This window comes from Manacus vitellinus, unplaced genomic scaffold (assembly GCF_001715985.3).
Source record: "Manacus vitellinus isolate BGI_N305 unplaced genomic scaffold, ASM171598v3 scaffold_139_pilon, whole genome shotgun sequence".
NCBI classification, from domain to species: domain Eukaryota; kingdom Metazoa; phylum Chordata; class Aves; order Passeriformes; family Pipridae; genus Manacus; species Manacus vitellinus.
Window position 1 is genome coordinate 87,392 of NW_021938998.1, and position 23,009 is coordinate 110,400.

General features: G+C 53.5%; 1 protein-coding gene across 1 annotated transcript in view; it reads right to left on the reverse strand.

Moving 5' to 3' along the window:
* Positions 1-23,009, reverse strand: part of SCRIB (scribble planar cell polarity protein) — an 83,705-nt gene that overhangs the window by 31,103 nt on the left and 29,593 nt on the right. The window contains 14 exon segments of the mRNA XM_029958043.1: positions 13-96; positions 4,343-4,426; positions 5,145-5,201; positions 8,905-8,961; positions 9,200-9,319; positions 10,065-10,253; positions 11,892-12,008; positions 12,424-12,600; positions 13,797-13,907; positions 14,482-14,621; positions 14,624-14,735; positions 19,679-19,759; positions 20,461-20,775; positions 22,343-22,458. Coding sequence (XP_029813903.1) covers positions 13-96; positions 4,343-4,426; positions 5,145-5,201; positions 8,905-8,961; positions 9,200-9,319; positions 10,065-10,253; positions 11,892-12,008; positions 12,424-12,600; positions 13,797-13,907; positions 14,482-14,621; positions 14,624-14,735; positions 19,679-19,759; positions 20,461-20,775; positions 22,343-22,458 — 1,760 coding nt within the window.

The window sequence follows — 23,009 nt, forward strand, 5'->3', positions numbered from 1 at the left end:
GTCCGGGGACGCTTCCCGGCTGTCCCGTGCCATGGGCAGGGACAGCACCGTGCAGTCACCCTCCATGCTGGAGCTGGGCTTAGTACACTGAACAGGCTGAGAGGAAAACAGAAGGATCAGACAGAAATAAAGAGAACAGAATAAAGGAGAGGAGGAAGAAAATACAGAGCAGCTGATGAAGGACAGGAGAGAGAAGAATGCCAGCGCTAATGCCCACACACCATGCCATCCCTCTCTCCTGCTCTACCACCAATCTGTGACCCCCAGTGCCACTTCCAGGACAGGACCCCGCTGTGCACACGTACCCTGGGGAGCTGACAGGCACGAGTGCTCCCTGCACTGCTCCAACTCACACACATTTCTCCTGCTGCTCTCCAGCCAAACACACTGCCAACACCTGCACGAGCACACGCCCTCCCCCTGCCCACCACAGCACACAGAATCACAGAACAGCTCAGGCTGGAAGGCACCTCTGGAGATCATTCAGTCCAACTCCCACTCCATTCACTCCCCCTGCCATGGCCCAGCCTCTGCTGTCACCTCAGCACTGCCACACAGTCACACAACACCCACCCCGTGCATTTCCATCACACCTGTACAGGTGAACATGCTTTTATGGCCCCACTGCATCACAACACACCCAAAGTACCAGAGCTCAGTACAGCTGATGGAGCACAGACCCCTTGGGCGGCTCTTGCTGATGGTAGGACTGAGGCAGCCTCAGTTCTGCCAGGGCTTGCACCCAGCCCAGATGAAGCCCTGACCCTTCCTCTTAATGCCATAGAAGAGAATTTGTTACCCCAGCCAGAGCCTTCCTCAAGGGAGCAGAGAAAAGCAAAGACCAAACCTTCCATCCAAGTGCCTCCGGGGAGCAGAAAGACCTCTCCTGTTCAGAGCACATTCTCCAGCTCCTGTGTCATGGCAGTGGTCACCAAAATAGCTCTCAAGGGTGGGTTGGTGACTACAATGGCAGCTGGGAGGCTCAGGAATTTCGGAGGCCCTCCCCTAACCCCCCAACCCAAGCTCTGTGGCTGGCAGAGCCCTGGCTCATATCGTGTTTCCTGGGCAGCAAAGTCTGTGCTACCTTGAGAAATCCTGCTGTTGTGGCTATATGACTTTCCAGTGTAAAAACCCGAATTCCAACCACCTTTTCCCAGAGGGCCATCAAGCCTGAAAGTCTGTGGGGAGCCTCAATCCCTATTTTGTTCTTGGACCTGACTGGAACTGGGCAGGATCTGCCCCTTAGCTGTAAGCTCCAGCTCCCACTGTTGTGGCGTGTCCCGGTGGGGATTCCTCGCTCCCTGGCCCCACAGAACTATTTCTGTCAGACAAGCCACAATTTCTATTTTGGGTAAGCAGAGATTTGGGCAATGCAGTGAACTTTCCCAGCCTGCAGACAGGACAAGCACGTGTTACCCTGCATCCTCCAGGGCACTGAAAGAAATCTAATCTGAAATCTGCAGAACAAATACAGAGAAAGAATCAATGGCAAGAAACCAAAGAGAAACAAATTCAGAGCAGAAAGTACAGGTTGTTAATTAACTAATCATGGTGACCTGGTACTGAGACATGTCAGTTCTTCTCCGTTTCTCATAGTTCAGAAAGCAAAATTAGACTTTAATCATTTTGCTGTGATCAGTCCCTCACGGGTCCGGCTTTGCTGTCTGGTTGATGCAGACTACAGAGACTGTAACAGCTCTTTGACTCCTGCAAGGGCACTGTCAAAGAGTCACAGAATCCCAGGATGGTTTAGGTGAGAAGGGACCTTAAAGCTCACCTCATTCCACCCCCCTGCCATGGGCAGGGACACCTTCCAGTAGACCAGGTTGCTCTAAGCCCTGTCCAGTCTGGTCTTGGACACTTCCAGTGGTGGGGCAGCCACAGCTTCTATCCAGATGTTGCAGTACACTGGCTGCATGGCCAAAGAGCATCACCCAAATGAGCATTCCCATGCTGCTTCCAAAGGGAATTTTCAGTTGGGCTTCTAACAGTGGACAAACAGAACAGGCAAATCCTCAGCCTTTGTTAAATCCTGCTCACAAAGGGACCCAGACACAGCAACACAGATGGATCCAAGGCAGACAATCACCTGCTCCCTTCTCTGGGGGCCATTCTTGGAATCCTCATGATGAATTCCACCCTCAGTTACAGTGGTCAGGATTGATGTGCACCTCCTCTTGCTTCATTATCAAAATAAGAAAAATTCCCTGCAGCTCCATCTTGCTCCACAGCAAGGACAGGAATGGTTCCCTGCATCTCCTCCTGCCCCACAGTGAGGACAAGAACAGTTGCCTACAGCTCCACTTGCCCCACAGGGAGGACAGGAACAGTTCCATGTAGCCCCTCGTGTCCCATGGTGAGGATAGGAACAGCTCCCTACGGCTCCTCCTATCCCACAGCAATGACAAGAACAGCTCCTTCGCAGGGAACTAAGTGTCAGTAAAAGACACCCAGACACTGGTTTTAGAGGAGAATGTATGTGGTGAGAGAGTTGGCCTGGAGACAGGGAGAAAGAGAAAACCACGATGGGAACGGGACAAGAGCACCAATCATCTGGATGCAGTCAGACTGTCCAGAGATGGACAACCTGTCACTGACCTGCCTGTCCTGCTGGAAAGCCCACCCTGAGTCTTCCAGCAGTCACCAAACAGGCCAGAGCAGCTCCTGAAGGACCACCAGAACCTCTGTCCCCACACCAGAATCTCACTTGTCCCCACGATCCAGGCAGACGTACTTTTCCAACCAGAGCAAAGACAGGGTTGGTGACAGCTGGACAAAAGCACACATTGGCACCCATGGGCCCTTCCCCGAAGCAGGACATTTATAGATGCCGCCCATCACCCCGGCATTCCAGCACACTCAGCCCCACATTCCCATGCCAGGCGTTCCCATCTGACACAGGCTGCAAGGAACAGCTCCCAGAGGCTGCTCCGCTCTGCTCCACGCTCGGACTGTGCGGCACGGAGGCAGCTGCTGCCTGGGGCTGGCTCTCCCCCTCTTCCAGCTACTGAGTTACACTCAGAGACGCTAAAAATAAACCTTTTCCTGATAATGCTTTTTTGTGTGACCAGCAGGAGGGGAAACCCAAAAGCTGAGAAGTATGGGAACAAAAGGAGCCAGAGCTGGAGCCAATGCACTGAGTGAGGCAGAAAGCAAGAGGGCCTGGAAACAGGAGGAAAGAGAACAGGAGAAGAGACCTGTTTGCGTGGAATGGGATGGAGACTGGAAAGGTAAAAGAGATGATCCCAAAACAATGGAGTGGGATGATGACAGCAAAGGGAGGTCTTGCCACACCAGAAGGAAAGGAAGGAGGAGACTGAGGATGTGTGAAGGAGCAGGTAGAAGCCCAGTGGAATAGGGGTGATGCAGGGGAGATAAAAGATAAAAGGAAGCAAAGATGGAGAGAGGAGAATTTAAACAACACAGAAGGGAGATGAGTTTGTAATCCATAAAGTTTATGAAAACTGGAATTTCTCTTGGCCATTACATATGAGGGACTGGCAGGCAGAGCACAGGGCAGGAGCATCCACAGCTGGAGTCACGACACACAACATGATACATGAGCCACAGGGCTCAGCCACAACACACAACCACAGCCACTTTGCCTTCTGCAGGCCTGGGGGATCTTGGTTTTCATAGAATCTCAGGATGGTTTGGGTTGGAAGGGACCCTGAAGACCATCCAGTCCCACGCCCTGCCATGGGCAGGGACACCTCCCATTAGACCAGGTTGCTCCAAGCCCTGTCCAACCTGGCCTTGAACTTTTTTTAATACTTTCAGTCTCAGCCCCTTAGCCTTTCTCCTTCCTAAACACCACCCCAAAATGGATGTACAACTGAGCTGTGCACCCAACACTGTCATCACTGTGTTGGGAAAAATCTTTCCCTCCCTCCTTGGGAGCTTTCCGGAGCCACTTCCTTCCACAACAGATCCCTGCACTCTCCCACTCACGTCTCCTTCTCTGTCCTCTGGGCTGTTCTTTCTGCCTTGTTCCAGACTTTGTTTTTTGCAACTTTGCAAACTTTGCAACTTCTCTTCCCAAGAAGAAAAACCACCTGGTTCTTGCTCTCCTTATTTTCTTATTCCCATCTTTCTTTTGCAGCTATCTCCCATTTCAGTGCCAGAGTACCCCACAGTTCTGCTTCCCCATTTTCCTCTGCAGAGGATGCCATCACCAACCACAGCATGGCACCTTTCCTTACAGGGCAGGTAAGGAAAGGACCACGGCCTCCCCTGCAGGGACCCCCATCTCCACAGCCCCTCACTGCCTCCCCCAGAGGGACCCCCATCTCCTCTGCCCCCCCACACCCCCGCCCTGCAGGGACCCCTCAGCCCCACTCACAGCACGGTTGCCTCTCTGCAGGCCACTGCTGGGCAGCGCTGCCAGGGTCCGGTAGTCCAGGCGCAGGGGCTCGCTGGGGATGCTCTGCAGAGGGGAAAGAACCACAGACACCAGGAACGGGTCAGGCCCAAAGTCAACTAAGTCAAGGAGGAAGAGCAATGAAAAGGGAACCACCCCAGTAACAACCAAGGCCTTATCTCCAAACTCTGCAGAGTTCCCACTGCCTGGAAAAGGAGCTGGAATTGTTCCAAACACAATCTGGGGGATCCACAGCAGGGGCTGGGCTTGAGAAACCCTGCAGAGAACATGTCACTGTGGGCTCCTGGTCACCCACTGCTGCTCACATCCCCTCACTCCTCTTGCCCCCACATCCACTCCCTCACAGGGAGGGAGGAGAGTTGCTGCACCTACCCGTTTGCTCCAAGAGCATCCAGAACAGTTCCAGTCTGGATCTGGACATGTTCGAGTGCAACTCTGCAATTCCTCTAGTTTCTTTTCCCAACCTTAACTCACATTCACTGTACAACTTTGTTCAATTTTGCTTCCCATGTGTTGCCTTTCTAACCCCAAACAGAAGTCCAGGTTTCAAACCAGCCACTGTTTTCCACTGTCCCTTTCTCAATCCCTTACACATTTCTTCAGTTCTGATCTCTTCTGTTATCCCCAAAGTCACACCCGTCTAGGGGAGGGATTGGAGAACACAGGCTACAGGGAACAAACACTTTTTGGGGATTTCTCCAGCCTTCCAGTCCAGATGCAGCCCTTTTTTGGGACTCTCCAGCCCTCCTTCCGTGCTGCTCACCTCCACCTCCTCCTCAAGCTGCTGCGTGGCTGCCTCCCGCTCCCTACGCATCCGCTCCTTCCGTGGGACAGGACAGAGCCAGAGCAGAGAGACAAGAGAGAGGGAAAGAGGTCAGGCATGCTGGGCAGGAACTCCCAAGGGGATAGAGGAGCAGTGCCAGCACCAGCAGAGGGGGAGCAGAAACTCAGCAAGAATCCTGGGACCAGGGAAGGAGGAGCTGGAATTCTGCACCCACATGATTATCACCAGCAGAATGGACAGGGACACCTGGGACAACATGATCAGGCTGCCACAGTGCAGGGGAAGAGCAGAGGTCCCCAAGATCCTCAGCAGGGACAATCCTGGGGAAAGCAAAGGAAAGCACAAGCCACACAGGCACAAAGGGAGAGGAGGGGGTTGCTCATTGCTAGAAGAGACACCTTGACAGAGCAAGAGAGGCTGGAAGGGAATGGAAAAACAAATCTACAGAGCACAGGCCTGCCTGTCACCAAGGAAAAAAAAGGCCTAGAACTCACATGCTGCTTATAGCATCACATCAGGGAGGGACAGACCAGTCTCAGCACAAGGCTGGGCCCAGCACAGACCATCAGCCCACGGTCACTCAGCACTGCAGGGACACTACAGTGACCAGGGACTAATCCCGAAAGCCCCAGCCACGGGCGGGCTTCCAGGCTGCAAGAGGAAGGGATCAGTGTGGGGACTTGTCCTAAAGACTGATTTCTGGACGCTGATACCTCTGTGCTTTGCCGCCCAGAGCTGGGGACACAGCAGCAGCATCCTTCCCTTCTCCTGCCTACGGAACCCTCCCGGCTGCTCCTCCCAAGCAGGAACCAGATAGTCCAGAAGTCCCGAGGCTGGGAGGCTGAGAAAGTGGAAGGCAGCTGACAGGGAGCCAACTGAAAATTCTGCTGAGCACCTGGGCCCTTCTCTCCAACAGCTTCCACGCATCACAGACATCCAGTGTCCCACACTGCCCCCAACCTCCACAGGAGAAGACACTAATGCTCTGGAGGATCACAACTCCCAAAGGGATATGGAAGGATAGTTAAAGTTAAGGTCTATTCTGAATCCGGTTATGCTTAGTTTTGGACAAGTTCTCTGTAGGGTGAGGGTTCCAGGTGACACTAATCTGGTGTATGACCCTTCTCTGAGGCTGTACAGGAGCACTTCTCTGAGGAATGACAGGAGCACCAGCCAGCCCAGATGGAGCTGGGGAATGCTCAAAGTCCATCTCTGACAACATATGGGAAGGATTTGGATTAAAATTAGAAAAATAACTAGAGCCACAGAGCTGGGACAGACAAATACACCAGGAATCAGTCCATGGAGACTTGGAGTTACTGATATTTCTATTAGAAACTGAATTATCAGAGAATTGAAGGCAACAGATGTCTGCAGCAAGTGGGTTTGAAAACCTCTACAGTGAGTAGAGCAAAAACCAAATTCTTCCCAGTTCTTCAGGCTGGAGACATGTTTGGTCTATTGTTCTTGTGCAGGAATCAACATGAATCATTGAAGAGTAAGAAAAGACATCCAAAAATGGTTACAGAAATTACTGAGGATGTGGCACTGAGATGGGAACTTCCTTCAGCATTCCACTGGCCCACCATGCAGTGCTGGCTCCACCACTGGGATAAATTTAATCATCAAAAACAGCTTTACAGCACAATCCCAGATTCAAGGTTTAAAAGACTCAGCAGCAAAACATGTCTTTGCTCGTGGGCCTCAGTCCATGGATCCCGAGACCTCTGAGGAGCCTGGAGCATCCATTGCTGCCTCCTCCTGACACCCCAAAGGAAGGGGCACTAAGAAATACCAGCATTCTTAAAATGAGACATAGCCAAGGCTACTTCACCAATCATAAAGGTTTTTCTATTTTTTTTTTGGCCAAGTACTTTAAAGTAATCTCAGTATGAATTCTGGCAAAACCTTTCTTTACCTGAGCCTGGACAAATGTCACCTGCTCAGCCTGAGCAGCAGGTTGGGGCCAGACTTGGTTATTCACAGGTGTTAGAAGTACTGATACTGACCCCACATTACCTGAAGTCTCCTGGAGTTCCTGGAGTGTATTCAAATCCACATATCCATATTCAAATCCATATATCTATTTCCAAATCCATATTCAAATGCATATACTGCCAACATAAAACTGGCAGGAAAAGACTTTGCTCCAACAGAAACACAAAGAAATCAGGTTTGCTGAACCACTCTAAGTTCCTTCTCAGGTAAGGAACCAGGCATTTTATAGGAAAAACCTAAATCTATCTGAATTGGCTCTGCTCTGGGCTGAACCAAGGGCACTGGTGAGGTCCCTCCTACCTAAATTATTCACAGAATCCCAGGATGGTTTGGGTGGGAAGGGACTTTTCAGGGTCATCTAGTCCAGCACCTGCAATGAGCAGGGAGTCTCCAACAGGATCAGGTTGAAGCTTATTCTGTAAGGTCGTTCCACTTCCACCAGAACTGCCAACCTCACCCTGCTCTTGTGGGGCAGCAAATGTGAAAAGGCTGAGAAATTGCAACTGCTGAGAGAACCCAGAGAAACATCAGGTGTGACCAAACTGGAAACCTGATGGAACACCTGCAAAATGTCCAGACTCATCTGCCAGAGGAGCAGATTCCCAGCTGACAACACCAAAGAATTCAGCTTTCTCTCTTCCCAATGCTGACTGGATACATTACTGTTTTAGGAGGGAAACCCCAAGTCCTTGAGGGGCTCGAGTCTTCTGATCTATTTCTGGGCAATTCTACTTCTATTTCCAAGAAATTCTATCTCTATTTCTGTGCAAGGTTGAACCAGTGAGCAGAAACACAAAACTCTCACAGCAAAGCAGAGAAATGACCACGTGAACTGAGGAGCACAAAGCTGTGACTGATTAACAGCGTCACTTCTCCACTCAGGGCAGCTCTGAGCTGTGTGTTCTCATCTTTGCTCACAAAAGCTCTGTCAGGTCATGGGGTACTGGACAGTGAGAACTGATTAAATTTGGGACTTCCAAGCTCATTGGCCATTTTTCTCAAAGCTGCAGCTTGGCCAGGAGGCACCAGCAGGTAACAAGAATGGACTCTGAATACCATAGATGCATCACCAGAGAGGTGCATAGGGAGGCACGGTAAAGCCAGAGCAGCTGGGGTAATGGAGCAGTTCTCTATGGAGAGGGAATGTCCAGAGCTGCCCACAGCACTGACAGTGGGACACAGATCCAGAGCTCCCATGGCACTGACAACAGGACAGAGATCCAGAGCTGCCTATGGCACTGACAACAGGACAGAGATCCAGAGCTCCCATGGCACTGACAACAGGACAGAGATCCAGAGCTGCCCATGGCACTGACAATGGGACAGAGATCCAGAGCTGCCCATGGCACTGACAATGAGACTGAGATCCAGAGCTCCCATGGCACTGACAATGGGACAGAGATCCAGAGCTGCCTATGGCACTGACAACAGGACAGAGATCCAGAGCTCCCATGGCAGTGACAACAGGACAGACATCCAGAGGTGCCCATGGCACTGACAACAGGACAGAGATCCAGAGCTCCCATGGCACTGACAACGGGACAGAGATCCAGAGCTCCCATGGCACTGACAACGGGACAGAGATCCAGAGGTGCCCATGGCACTGACAACGGGACAGAGATCCAGAGCTCCCATGGCACTGACAGTGGGACAGAGATAACCTGTGGCACCTTCCTCAGGGCTCATGGGCTCAGCAGAGTCACTGTCACAAACAGATTTTGCTACACAAAAAATCTCTCACCACTTTCTCCATTTCTTCTCTCTCCCACTGAGTTGCTTCTCTCACCATTTCCATCTCCTAGGAGAGAGCAGAGTTAGAGCCACCTCAACCAGTGCTCTCTCCACACCTGGAGCACCTGGAACCTCACGAAGGCACCACAGTCCCATCCTAGTGCATTCCTGATCCATGTGCTGGGACCTGCTGACCCCATGCCATGTCCAGTGCCTGTTACGTTGCAGATTCCACGCACCAAGGGAGACTAACTAGAGATTTCCAAAAACTGTTTCCACTCTCCCAGTTCAGCCAGAACACCCACCTTCTGCAGGATCTCCAGTTCCTCAGGGCTCAAATCCCGGTCAATGGAGGAGATGCTCTCTAGGCTGTTCTTGCGCCCAATGCCAGCAGCAAAAGGGTTTGCGATGATTCCTGGGGACATCTGCAAATCAAAAGGCAAATCTCACCTGGTGGAAGTCCACAGAGTGCCATTCCAAAATTTCCCTATCCCGGGCTCCCAGATATGGAGTACCAGGACAATTCCTGATTGTCAGAACCAGAACTCTTTCACAATTTGAAACCTCATTCCATAGAATCCCAGACTGGTTTGGGTTGGAAGGGACCTTAAGAACACCCAGTTCTACCCGTCATTTCAGCTGACAAGTGCTTGAGGATCCTGAGGTCTAAGAAAGATGAATTTAAATGGACCCAGGGGCAGGAAGGGGATGAGGTGAGTGGGGATTGGGTTCGTGTTCTCCTGAAGAATACAAAAGCTGACTAGCTAAGCCTTGAAAACAGAAATCTGAGAGGGCACAGGATTGCTCCAGGGAAGTGTAACCCTGGAGAAAGGCAAGTGGGGAAAGGCAAACAACAATAAAGAGCCAGACAACTGACTGTAAAGGAAATATTGGCCAAAAAATGGGCACAAATAGCCTGGAGAAAGTGAGCTTGAAAACTTCATTTCAGTGCAGTGCTAGCACGGGACAATTCTGGAACCAGCAGGAATGAGACAGTCCTGAGGGACCACTGCTTTTCTGGACTGGCAACCACCTCCAGTTCATATCACAGGTCAGACTGAAATCTGGGACCTCAAAAAACATCTACAGCAAAAGGTTGGGAAAACCCAGCATTCTGTGAAGAAAGAGGAAGGATCCATGTGGGGGGATCCTGGTCACTCCAGCCCTCACCTCGATGGCAGCTGCAGCCTTGGGGTCGAAGCCGTCACACACCAGCACGAGGAGCGCGTCGCCCACCCCTCGCAGGATCTGCACCGCTTCCGTGTGCGTCATTCCCAGCAGGCTCTGGTGGTTCACCTCCAGGATCCGCATCCCCACCTTCAGGCGGCCATCCCGGGCTGCGGCCCCAGAGGAGCTCACCTGGAACAAAGCGGGGAGTCACGGTGTCACTGGAGAGGTGACAGAGGGGATCAGAGAGCACGGGGACCAGCGGGAGGACAGAGCGAGAGGGGACAGCACACACAGGGAACAGTGAGCCAGGGAAAGCATCTGCAAGTACTGCTGTAGACTGATGGAGAGAGCAGGGGAGGAAGAACCTGTACAGGCTGGTAGAAGAAACAGGTGTGGAAGAATCTCTTATGGGAGATAAAAGAATGTGAATTGGAAATGTGTTGTCCCAAGGAAACAAACTGCTTTGGCTTTGCCAGTGAAGTGGGTGAGAAGGAAAAGGTCTCAAATCACGATGGATCTCAGAAAGGGAAATCATTGTTTGGTGGGAGAGAGACACAATGGAAATGCAAATGAAGACAAACTAAGGAGGAAGTAGGCAGGGATCAGACATGCAAAGAGGAGGAAGAAGAAAAGCATCACTTTTGTATCTCTGTTAGTGGAAATACACAGGGAAAATCAGAGGCAGGAACTCCACTCTGGATAGGACAGATGAGAGAGGCTGAGGGGAGTAACAAAGCTGAAGGGAGAGCAGAGCCGTTCAGGGCTTTGGTTCTCTGCAGGTTAAAACAACCAGTATTGCGAAAAAAGGGGAGGGAGGTGAACTAACCCTGTACTGTGGCTAAACTGTGACCCTTCCAATCCCCAAATGCTGCAATGCTGTGAGAGAGAAAACCAAACCCAATCCTTAAAAACAACCATCAGTTACAATAATCCCAGGTTTGCTTTTCCTGCTATTGCAAATGTCTCAGGTGAAAGTGCAACTGTCGCTCTAACAGAGGGAATTTAAATGCACTCTTTTAACTTTAGAACCCAGATAAAGCAGTTACAGCCATGTAATGAAAAATGCTGCATGTTCCCTTGCCTTGAGTGCAGCCTCAATTATCAGGGCTGACTGGCTATTATGGAGTGTCCCCAGCCAGGAGGATGATTTACATCAGTCGCTACCCCACAAGACCAGCTAAAGAGGGAACCAGTGACACCAAGGTGAACCAGAATCTTTGAACCACAAAGGAGACCCAGAGTCTCCTTTGCCAGCAGCAAGACCCACTTATTAAAATGGCACCACTTATTACTGTGCTCCACTGCCAGCAGGGAAGAAGAGGTAATAAAAACTTTTTGGAAAGGGTTGGGAGGAGCATAAGCTGATGCACAGTTCAACAAGAAAACACGTGTTACTTCTGGGGGAAAAGTGATATGAGAAATAAGTGTGACACAAGCAGTCACAAAGGGAACAAAGTTGCACACAGGGTGCATGGCACAGGAGGAAAGGGGAGTAATTCCTGATGCTTCCCATGGAAGGAGGGAAGAGCTCATGAGTCGGGGGGGGCAGGAAGACACAGGCATGTGGGAAGCAACAGGAATGTGGGGAAAAGGAAGGATGTGTGCGTTCACGTTACAGAAAAAACGTAAGAGAGGAAACACAAGGCAAAGTAAAGGCAAACAGGAAATGGAAGAAGAAACGGTGTAGCTGTTGTAGAGGAGGAAATATGAAAGGACAGGGATTTGCCTCCTTAGGTGGAGGAAGAGTGTCTAGAACTGCTGCACCAGTGAAAGCAGACAGAGTACACCCAACAGATGCCCCAGGGATCGCCCTTCTCCCTGTGGTACCTTGGAAATGAAGATGCCTTCATCGGTGGGATCAAACGGATTGCCAGCATGGCCCTTGGCTCCACCCCGGATGCTGATGCCCAGCTTCTCTCCTGGAGCCTTTTCAATGCATATTTCCTGGAAACACAGAAAAGTGTTCTTGTTTCTGGGACAAGATCGTGCTGGGATAGCTGAGGGAACACTCCTCGGAGTGGCCATATTCTGAATGCCCTGAAGAGGGCCTGAATTAATCCTGCCCCTCACTTGGCAGTTTGGTCCCTTTGGTGAGGCTCTGCCCACTTCTGTTCCCTGCTCAGGTGTGGTCTTCAAAAATCTGGTCATTCTCTGATGACAGTCACCACGGGCACGGCAAGAGACCCTCACCACTCCCCCACTGGAAATACGCTTACAAGAGACTGGACCCTTCCAAAGGAGAAGGAAATTCCAACCAGGAGTCTGGTTGTGTCCTAGTCCCAGACCTCCAGCCAGGTTAGCAACGGCCTCCAGAGGTGCCCCAGTGTGATTGCCCCCAGTGCTGTCCCTCAGAGCCCACCTGCATGCCAGGCGGAGGCGGGTCCCTCCGGACCAGCATGGTGAGCTCCTGGGCGTTGGAGAGCAGCGCGTTCACCGCTTCCTGGTGGGTGGCGTGGCGCAGGTCGATGCCGTTCACCTCCAGGATCCTGTCCCCCACGCGGAGCCCGCTGCGCGACGCCAGCCCCCGGGGAATGACCTGCAGAGAACCATCGGCACAACTGGAGAAGGGAATTCCACCTTTCCTTGGAGATATGACTGTGTCCCTGGGCGTCCTCCCACACCCTCCAGGCCTGTTTTGACTCCTCTCTCTGCAGCCAAAGTTCCCCAAGAGGTGACCAATCTGTGAACACTGGCAAAGAATGAAGTGGGATTTGCTTTGAACTGTCATTCTGTATGTTATTCTCAGATTCCCAATTTTACCTGAACCAAACCTGTTCCAGCTTTGCCATTTTTTTGTCCATGACTGTAACCAAGACTGACAGCACCAGTACAACTCCAGCCCTCACCCAGTGCTCTCCTCTCACCCAGGGGATCCTGAGAGCTACAGAGGGACTAACCATGGCACCAAACCTCTGTTTCTGGTAAAACAAAGGAGTCAGCAAGGAAAGCTGACATCTGTGAGCACGTGGGCAAGCAGGGATGGTGGGAAAAAGTTAGTTTGGCTTTGGGAAGAGCAAATCCTGCTCCACTGACCTGCTGAAGTGCTGCAAGAGGAACAATGGGCACGTGAAGGAAGGGATCTGGCAAGCATCACTTCTCGAATTCCAAATAGCCCTTACCAGGGTCTGAACCTTGACTCCCAGCCACAGGTGTTAGAGGAGACAGATTCAGCATCTCCATGGGACAAGAGATGCTGGGAAGCAGAAAGGGCTGGGCAGGGATGTCCTCTCCAGCATCCCTAATCCAAGGAGCATGGATGTGCAGGACTGTGAGGGAATGGCTTACAGCCAGTGACTGGCCTGTGTGCTGTCCCTAAATGGCATCAACTGATGTCACCACTGGAACGGGAGCTGGGGTCGAAGGGCATTGGCCTGAGGGCAGCAGAGCAGTTCTGGTGTCCCTCCACTCACACACTCATCCCACCAGTGACTGACTTTCTGCAATGCCAGCATTTTCCCACGACTCACTAAAGCCAAGAGGAGCTCAGCAATTTCAGAAGCTAACTGGGATCCCTCCAAAGAGTTTGGCAGAGATTACACAGGTTTGAGGCTTTTATGTGCCCTGAGGTGGCTCCAGCAGCAGCAGCACATCCAGGTACAACCCTTCACACATCCCCCTCCCATCCCTTTATTTCATAAATCCGTCCTATACTTCTGGACTTGCATCAAAACCTTTCACCTTAACCCCAATAATCCAACAGCTCAGGGCTGGGCGGCTCTCCTGGGTCTCTACCTTGGAGATGAAGACCCCTGGCTCATGAATCCCAAAGGGATGGCTGGAATGGTCACTGCCTCCAACGATGCTGAGGCCCAGGGGACCACCCGCTTTCACCAGATGAATCTCCTTGAGGGAACAAGAAAAAGAGTCAAAGGGAATGAGGGATAGCACATACAGACCTCAAACATTAAAAAACATGGAATCAGGGGTGTTTTGACAGGTGAACACCCGCAAGACAAGTTTCCCCATGTGGGACAGTGCAGCCTGGAGAAGAGCTGGAAGGGGCTCCAAGAGAGCTGGAGAGGGACTTTGGACAAGGACCTGCAGTGACAGGACAAGGGGGAATGGCTTCACACAGACAGAAGGCAGGGTAAGATGGGATACTGGGGAGAAATCCTTCCCTATAAGGGTGGGGAGGCCCTGGCACAGGTTGCCCAGAGAAGCTGTGGCTGCCCCATCCCTGTGGAAGTGTCCAAGGCCAGGTTGGACGGGGCTTGGAGCAACCTGGGCTAGTGGAAGGTGTCCCTGCCCATGGCAAGGGGTGCAAATGGATGGGCTTTCAGGTCCCTTGCACCCCAAGCTTTTCTGTGATGACTTCTCCACGCCCCGAGAACCCAGCGGGCCAACCCCCATCCCAACACCACTTCTCAAACGAAACCCACTCGGGATTGCACTGCCCCGTATCCCAGGCCCAGCTCACCTCGATGGGGTACTGATCCTCCAGCCCTCTGGAGAGGTGGTTCCTCTGCGGCGCGGGCGTCTCCTCGGGCGGGCTGTCCCCGGGGCCGGGGGGCGGCGGGGGATGTGCATGCGCACGGGGCGCGCCGGGCGAGGCTCCTCGCCGGGCTGCTCCGAGCCCTCTCTCTCTACCAGCAGCACGATGGTGGGGGAGGCCGCGGTAAGCAGCGCTACGGCCTGATCATGCCTGGCTTCTGTCATGTCTACCCCATTGATCTAGAACAACCCGCAAACTCCGTGTCAGACCATCGCCCGGCACTTCCCGGCCAAGCCCCCGAGGGACCCCATCCTGCTGGAACACGGCCCTGGCTCAAAGGCCTGTGCCCCTAAGCACCCTCTAACTCACCCTGCTCACTCCTACCTGGCACGGGGACAGAGGTGCCTGCTCATCCCTGCCGGATCCCAATCCCCTTCCTAGACAGCTTTCCTGCCCCTTTCCCACCTTCCCTATGCACACGGTGCCCTGCAGCACCACTGATGCTCCAGGGACCCCACAGGCCACGTGTGATGCTCCACCTCCTGCACCCCCACAAACCCAGCTGGGCCTGGGCTTTGCTGCAGCTCACCCAGGAGAACACCCAACACTCCCTGGTCTTCCATTCCAGCTTCCCACTGGGACAAGAGGCTGCAGTAAAGGAATGGGGCCAAACACCTCAACATGGGAGAAGCCAAAACAGCGATTTTCAGCCACGATGCCACAAAACATCGATGTGCTGGGGCACCTGCTGCACTGTCACCGGGCCACCTGACCTTATCGGCCACCCAAAGCCCAGACACAGGCTCTGAAGGCTGACTGGGCCTGTCACTGGTCACCCAGCCACTGGTGGCCACCTGTGCTGGGCAAGGTCATGGCAGCCTGGGGGAGATGATAGCTCTAAGGCACAAAAAGTGACCCCAGGTACAGAGAGACCAGGAAGCACTGAGAGCCTTTCCTACAAAATTAAAACAGCTTCCCATGAAACTCAAAGGACCAGAGGGATGCAACTGTTCTCCACAAATGTATGAGAGGCAGAAAACCAAGAGCCAAGCTGGAAGAATGCTGCCCAAAGGACAAAACTTGCCAGGAGAAAGTTGAAGGTGAAAATTAAAAGGTTTCTAGTCATTAGGTTCTGGAAAATCTTTCCAAAATGAACGAGGACATGAAACCAGCAGCTGCCAAGATGGGGTTTGATTAGCTCATGAAATAACATGACTGTAATAGCCACAGCAACTGGGCTTTGTAGCCCAATTCCTCACAGCCTGATTCCAAATATCGTTACTCCCCAGCTCCTTCCCAGAGAGCAGTTCCTGCACTGAGCTGACACACACGGTCTGACAGGGTTTTGTCCAGAACCCCAAAGACACTCCCAGCACTCACCCAACAGGCCCTGTCCCACCCACAGCCACAGGTGCTGCTCCCACTGTGACAGGGAAGGAGAACCACAAGCAGTCCTGTGCTGTGCTGGAAAATCTGAGCCCCAGGTGTCACCTCTGCTGAGGGGACTGTCCTCAAGGGACACCTCTGGCACCAACCAGAAGGATGTGAAGGCAGCAACTGGCACACGCTCGTGGGAAGAGGAAGGATGAAAAGGACCTGGGTGGTGGCTGCTGAGCACAGGAGACAAGGCAGCAAGCAGGAAAGGTAATAAACTAACCATAAAGGTGCACAGACCTTAATGGAATGCAAGTAGCAGAGACAGGGCTTGAACACTCCTGGGTGGACCATCGAAGGAATCACCCACGTTAGAGAAGTGTAACCAAACTTGGTAACCCATCCAGAGAGGTAGTGGAGATTATGAAAGGTTATCTCAGCACAGCTCTTGTGGAAAGGGCCAACTGGCTGCAGGAAGCTTTAAGGTGGGTTGTGGGAACGTGCATCACTTATTATGGAATGTTTTCCAAAAGGGAAAGGGGACTGGTCCAGGATGAAAGAGGAGGAACTAGCACAGGGAAATGCTGAGGGTGGAGAACAAGAGGTTGCTGGTCGGTGCTGCTGTGGCCAAGCCCTGGGCCTGCTCACCACATCTGCTCTGCCCTCTCCCCACATTCTGTATTTACTGTGCCAGTTCATGCTGTTCTGGGTACGTGTGTGAGAGCTACTGGTAAAATTCAAGCTGGACTAGCCAGCAAGCAGGAATCCAAAAGGTGGTGAGAGCCAAGAGCTGGTCCAGAAGCTGGATGAAAGGCTCAGGGTCTGACCAAAGAGCCCCAAAGACCTCAATGCTTAGGCTGCAGGCTGGAGACCTACAGACATGAGCATTTCCCTGAGAGAGGCAGGGAATGTGTGCCCATTCCACCAGCAAACCCGAGGAGCTGGCAGGCAGGACCTGGGGGAAGCTGGCTGTTGTTCCTGCCCCGTGAGGACTCCCTGTGCTCAGCTGTGAACCTGTAAGGGCACTGCCCCCCTTCCTGCTTGGGTGAATCTGGGGCCAGCTGTGTCTGCAGTGTGTTCCACCTTTGGAATCTGCACTTACCCCTGCTGATGGCTGGACCTGGGAGCAGGGAAAGTGGCAGCCATGTGCCCAGAAGAGTGGGAAGGGAGGATCCCTTGGGTCCTCAAATGGTTAACAAAGGTGACACACAGGAGAGACTCGGCCTTTGGGTTCTATTACCAGATCAAGGTCCAAAAAATCACTGAATTGGAACAAGATGATCTTTAAGATCCCTTCCAACCCAAGCCTTGCTCTGACTCTGTGACTCTACAGTGATACTCCACAGACAGACCTGCTCCAGCATCACTCACTCTTGATTTCTCACATCCCCTCTGCTATTTTCCTGTCCCTGACACGATGAGAGTGGTCAAAGGGGGTCAGACCAGAAGGGCTCAGCGGTACCTCCCTAGAACAGGGATCAGGGCACAGGACTCCCAGAGTCAGAGGTGTATTGTGTGACAGCCCTTGATGCACTTCACCCAGTAATTCTGCATTACCTGGCAATGCTGGAGCCCTCCCAGCCTTTAGGCAGCTCCTTTTCCATGGCCTTTATCTAGCTAGAAAGCAAGGTCAGCCATGCAGCGCAGCTTTCTGAGTGTCCAAGAGGAAGGGACAGCATCTCTGTCCTCTCCCTGCTCCACACACTTCTCTGTGTGCCAGGAAATTATATTATTCTGACAAATCTCTCAGGGATCAAACTGCCTCATCAGGACTCCACATGTCACCTACCACTGTCCTAAATCTCCCCAGAATCAGTTTTCTTTAATCTACTCCCAGTCCCATCTAAAAACACCAGATGTCCCTAGTGACTGCTCCCAATTCTGCACCTTCCCTGCTAGATTCCCAACCCACAACTCCAACTCTCTGACATTGCCCCCAGCAGCCCCATGTCTTCCCCCACCAAAACGACTCCCAAGAGACATGGGAACACGGGGAAGTTGGGGAGTGTGTGTCACTCACTGGGGAATTTTGGGGGGTGTTAACTCGGAGAGGAGACCTAGGCTGGGCTCTTCATCCATGTGCTCAAAGCTCCCTTAGGAAAGTCAAAGGAGCAACTCTGGTCCTTCCCCTGCAGAAGGGTCCAGAAGGGTTTAGAGCACAGGGGAAGAGCAGGATGCTGTGCTGTATTTGTTTTCCTAAGAAAACAAGAATCCTTGACAAAGTGAGAGCTGAGGCCATGCCCAGGAGACCACGGCTTTGGAAACAGGCCCTGCCTGTGGGACCCACGAGCCCAGTACCTAGCAAGGGCCCTCCCCTTCCCCATGCAGGCACAGGGAACACACCAGCCTGCACCCACCCCCCAGGAATCACCGCAGCCTGGAGCCTTTCCAACAAAAATGGGCAACCACTGCTTCAAAAGGGGGCGGAAAGCAGGCTCGGAAGTTGCGGGAATAGTCCGGTGAGTGTTCTCCTGGAAAGCAGTAACCTGCTCCTGCACTAATCAGAGCTGAGCACAGGACCTGAACTGCAGCTGGTGCTCAGCACCAAACCTGTATGGCCACATTCACCTGGTACAGGTACCGAGGGGACCCCACGGGGGTGTTGGGACTAATGACAGCAAGGCCTCAGCCACATCAAAATCCAGCACAGGCCTCAAGCCTTCTAAGCCCTGAGCCCACACAACCTGCTTGGAATTCTCTGCAGGCTATTACTAGGGAATTAGATCTGCTTTTCCTACAAAGCTGCCCACGGATATAAATAGAGTTGGTGAAGGGGGGTGGAGACAGGTTTGACTTTTGACTCTGAGATTTTCTCTCTTCTTGCCACAGATAGAGAAAAACCAACCCCAAATGCTGGGCCTAAGTCCTGCCTCTGTACCAGGGAGCATTAAAACACGAACAAACCCAAAATAATTTAGCCTATGTGGCACCGATCAGGATCAGGGCTTCATTTTAAGAGGAGTGGGGAGCTCTAGCAGGAAGGGAGTGATGCTGTACCAGTTGAAGTCTCCTGCCAAGACACTAATGTGGGACCTGGGCCTGAGTTCCACTGAAATGTGCCCAAGCAAATACAACACAGCCCCAGCCCAGGGATAGAGCAGACAGAAGCCAGCACTGACGAGGCTGTATCAGTGTTTACTCACGCCAGCGCTGTGGTAACACGTGCTCTTACCACAGCAGCTGGGCCAGAAACCCACCACCAGCACCAGGATGCAGGAGCTTTCCCTCGGAGGCAGCATGCGAGCGTGGGAAGAGGGTCGGGAGGCTCAGGAGAGGCTCCCTGGAGGAGGGGAGCGAGGGACAGTAGGCAGAGACACGAGGTTAGAGCAGCGAGACCCGCAGGGACAGGATGAGAAACGGGCCAGAGCTGCGAGAGAAGCAGGGAAGCACCGAGCTACCCCTGCCCTGCTCCACAGCACCCTCGGGCAGAGGCCTCTGCTCCAGCTCACGGGTCACACTGACCCCACTGTGCCCGAAAAGGCTCTATCCCTTCTACTTGCCAAGGCAGAGCCCCCTCAGGCTGTCCCCCAAGCTCTGGAGGGACACAAGGCTGGGCAGTGCTGCCATGTCACCTCTCTCCATGCCGTCCCTGGGGGAAGCACTCACACAGACTTTGGGGAAAGGGGAGGTGTAACTGCACCCACCAACTGTCATGGACCAGGTAAAACCACCCACATTAAATGCTCCCCCAAAAGGCTCAGGAGCTGAAAAAAGGCCCCCCAAAATCCAGCTTCAGTGCCAGAGAAGCAGCTCCTGCATGAGAGAGGGCACAGAGCTGAGTCAGCCCCTTCCCTGCACACCCACTCACCGAGATGACCCGGTCTCCGATGTGCAGGATTCCGTCCCGGTGGGCTGCACCGCCCTCTGCGATCCGGGAGATGAAGATCCCCTGCAGCACAGTCAGGAGGGTCAGAGCAGCCTGGGCTTCCTCTTCACCTGGGCCTGGTTCTCCAGACCCATTCCTGGGTGCCAGGCAGGTCCCAGCCCTCTCCCCTCCACAGACCCTTTCCCTGCCCTGGTGCTTCCCGTTTGTTCTCCACTCCACACAAACTCTGCTCCCAGAGCCACTGTCAGCAAAGCCTTCCCGTGGCCCAGAGCCTGGAATATGTGCCAAGAGGGCAGCAGCAGGATTAGATGTCACTGGCAGAGATCGGAAGCCCCAGCCCCCCTCCTTCTATAAAAAAAGAGGGAGAGGGACTTTGGACAAGGGCCTGGAGTGACAGAACAAGAGGGAATGGCTTCACACTGACAGAGGGCAGGGTTAGATGGGATATTGGGAAGATATTCCTCCCTATGAGGATAGCGAGGTCCTGGCACAGGTTGCCCAGAGAAGCTGCTCCACTCCTGGAAGTGTCCAAGGCCAGGTTGGATGGAGCTCGGAGCAAGCTGGGATAGTGGAAGGTGTCCCCACCCATGGCAGGGAGGCGAACGAGGTGACCTTTTAGGTCCCTTCCCACCCAATCCATTCTGGGATTCCATGATTCCCTGACTTCCCTGGCTCTCAGAGTCCAACTGGCCCACCAGCCCAGGGCCAATGCTGCATACCCAGGGGTGAGGAAGACTCAGGGATGCCAGGGGATCAGGACTGACCGTGTCCCCAGCCCGGTAGGGAGTGGAGCCCTTGCCGCCGGCGATGCTGAAGCCCAGGCCCTTCTCGTTGCGCATGAGGCAGGTGGAGTATCTCTCGGTGGCAGGGGCTCCCTCGGGGCGCTCGGGGAAGCGCAGCCCCCCGCGCCGCTCCCGGGGGCTGTAGTCATCCTCGGGGCGCAGCGGGGTGACGGTGATGGCGTTCTCCGGCTCCACCATCCGCTCCCGCAGCACCGTCATGGACACGGAGCTTCCCGAGCCTCGCAGCGCTTCCACGGCCACGTGATGCTCGGCGCAGTGCAGGGACACGCCGTTCACCTGGGCACAGAGCAGGGACAGCCCTCGCCTCACACACAGCTCCAGCCTCAGCCCTGCAGAGCTGGGCTGGCACCCTGTTCCCACAGGTGTGCCCGCACGTCCAAGGAGCTTCCCTACATTCCCACAGCACCTGCTGCCCGTCCAAGGCCAGGGCAGCCCAGTAAAATCCCTTTCAGAGGAATGCTCCCCTCACAGGGAGCTCCAACTTCCCTACACCTGTATGAACCCTGCAGGCAACAAGCTCCTAGAAAAACACACCCACCCAGGACCATCTCCACCAATAAAACTCAGCACAACTCAGGTCGACACAACTTCTTGTTCGCCTTCCTCACACCCTGCTCACACCCCAAAACACGCAAAGCTGTCAATGTGACAGTCCCTTGGTGTGGGAAAGGCCATGGAGCAGATCTGGAGTGTGGCACGTACAGGGGAACCAGAGGATCAGGCCCAGCCAGCCCGGGGTTGTGATAAGTAGGTTCTGCCTGACCAACCTGATCTCCTTCTATGACCAGGTGACCCACTCAGTGGGTGAGGGGAAGGCTGTGGATGTGTCTGTCTGGACTTTGGCAAAGCTTTTGATGCCGTGTCCCACAGCATTCTCCTGAGAAACTGGCTGCTCAGGTGGGCAAGAAAACCAATGACATCTGGCCTGTACCAGCCACGGTGTGACCACAGGCCCAGGACAGTTCTTGTCCCCCTGTGCTGGCACTGCCAAGGCATCTCCAACCCTGGGGTCAGATTGGGGCCCCTCACAAAAAGGACACTGAGGGGCTGGAGCGTGTCCAGGAAAGAGAACAGAGCTGGGTCAGGGACTGGAGCACCAGGAACAGCTGAGGGAGCTGGGGGAGCTCAGCCTGGAGAAAAGGAGGCTCGGGGGGCCTTAGAGCCCCTTCCAGTACTTAATGGGGCTCCAAGAGAGGTGGACATGGATCTTTGGGCATGGGCCTGGCACGACAGATGATGGGGGAATGGCTTCCCACTGAAAGAGGGCAGGGTTAGGTGGGATATTAGGAAGGAATTCTTCCCTGTGAGGGTGGTGAGGCACTGGAATAAGTTACCCAGAGAAGCTGCCTGTGGCCACCCCATCCCTGGAAGTGTCCAAGGCCAGGTTGGGCATGGCTTGGAGCAACCTGGTCTAGTGGAAGGTTTCCCTAGGCATGGCAGGGGGTGGAACTGGGTGGGTTTTAAGGTCCCTTCCCACCCAAACCATTCCATGATTCCACGATTCTATGAAGACAGACATGGCTCCCTGAGTAAGAAGTTATTCTACAGGGTCTACTTTTGCCCCTCCCAGGTGTGCAGAGCTCAGCCCACTGGAGATATGTTTTTTCCCACCTGCATCACACAACACTTCAGAGCTGGAAATGCAGGAGTTGTTCTGTCCTTATAAAGCAGTAAAAAATTCACGGTAACATTAATTAATCAAGTATGAGCCAGAGGAATTCGGTTTTACTCTTGCACAGCTCCTGATGCTTAATTTGGCCTAAAACATGTGTGATGTGCACCTTCTCCCTCCACTCCAAGTCATCCAGAACCATTTGCTTTGTCACAGGAGCCAGGCCCTTACCTCCAGAAGCTTGTCCCCAACCCGGACCCCTGCGCGAGCCGCAGGACCCTCTTCGGACACCCGGGAAATAAAGATGCCCTGGAAACAAAAGCACCTGTTAGAGGTCGAGCCCATTCCTCAACCCTCTGGAGTGCAGAGACCCCTCCAACCCCTCAGCTCCAGGGAGAGGGTCAGTCCCTGGCCAGTCCTGGCATGTCCCCCCCTGACGTGGGGGCATGGCAGTCACATCACCCCCTTCAGGAGCTGGGAAAAGGGGACAGAAACCCACTGCAGGGCCACCCCCAGGTGACACAGGGGATAGAACTTCCCCCCAGGTGACACAGAGGACAGAGACACTATGGCAGGGCTACCCCTAGGTGACACAGGAGAACAGGGAATGACATGTTAACCCTTTTCCAGCGGGACCAGAACACGACACAGCTGATACCACTAGGTGTGGAACAACCCTGTACTCTTTCCCTGTGAGTCCCATGCCTCAGGACACAGGTGGGAAGGAACCTGCTGCTCCCACGGCCGCTCCAGGTCGGACCAACCAGTCCCACCAGCTTCCTGCTGTGGGGGGATCCAGGGCTGCTCCCACCTGGCCCCGACACATACGGACACCCAACCTCCAGCTACAGAGAACCGGTCCCCGAAAGCAGGTGCCTCACCAGTGACACAGCTCAGG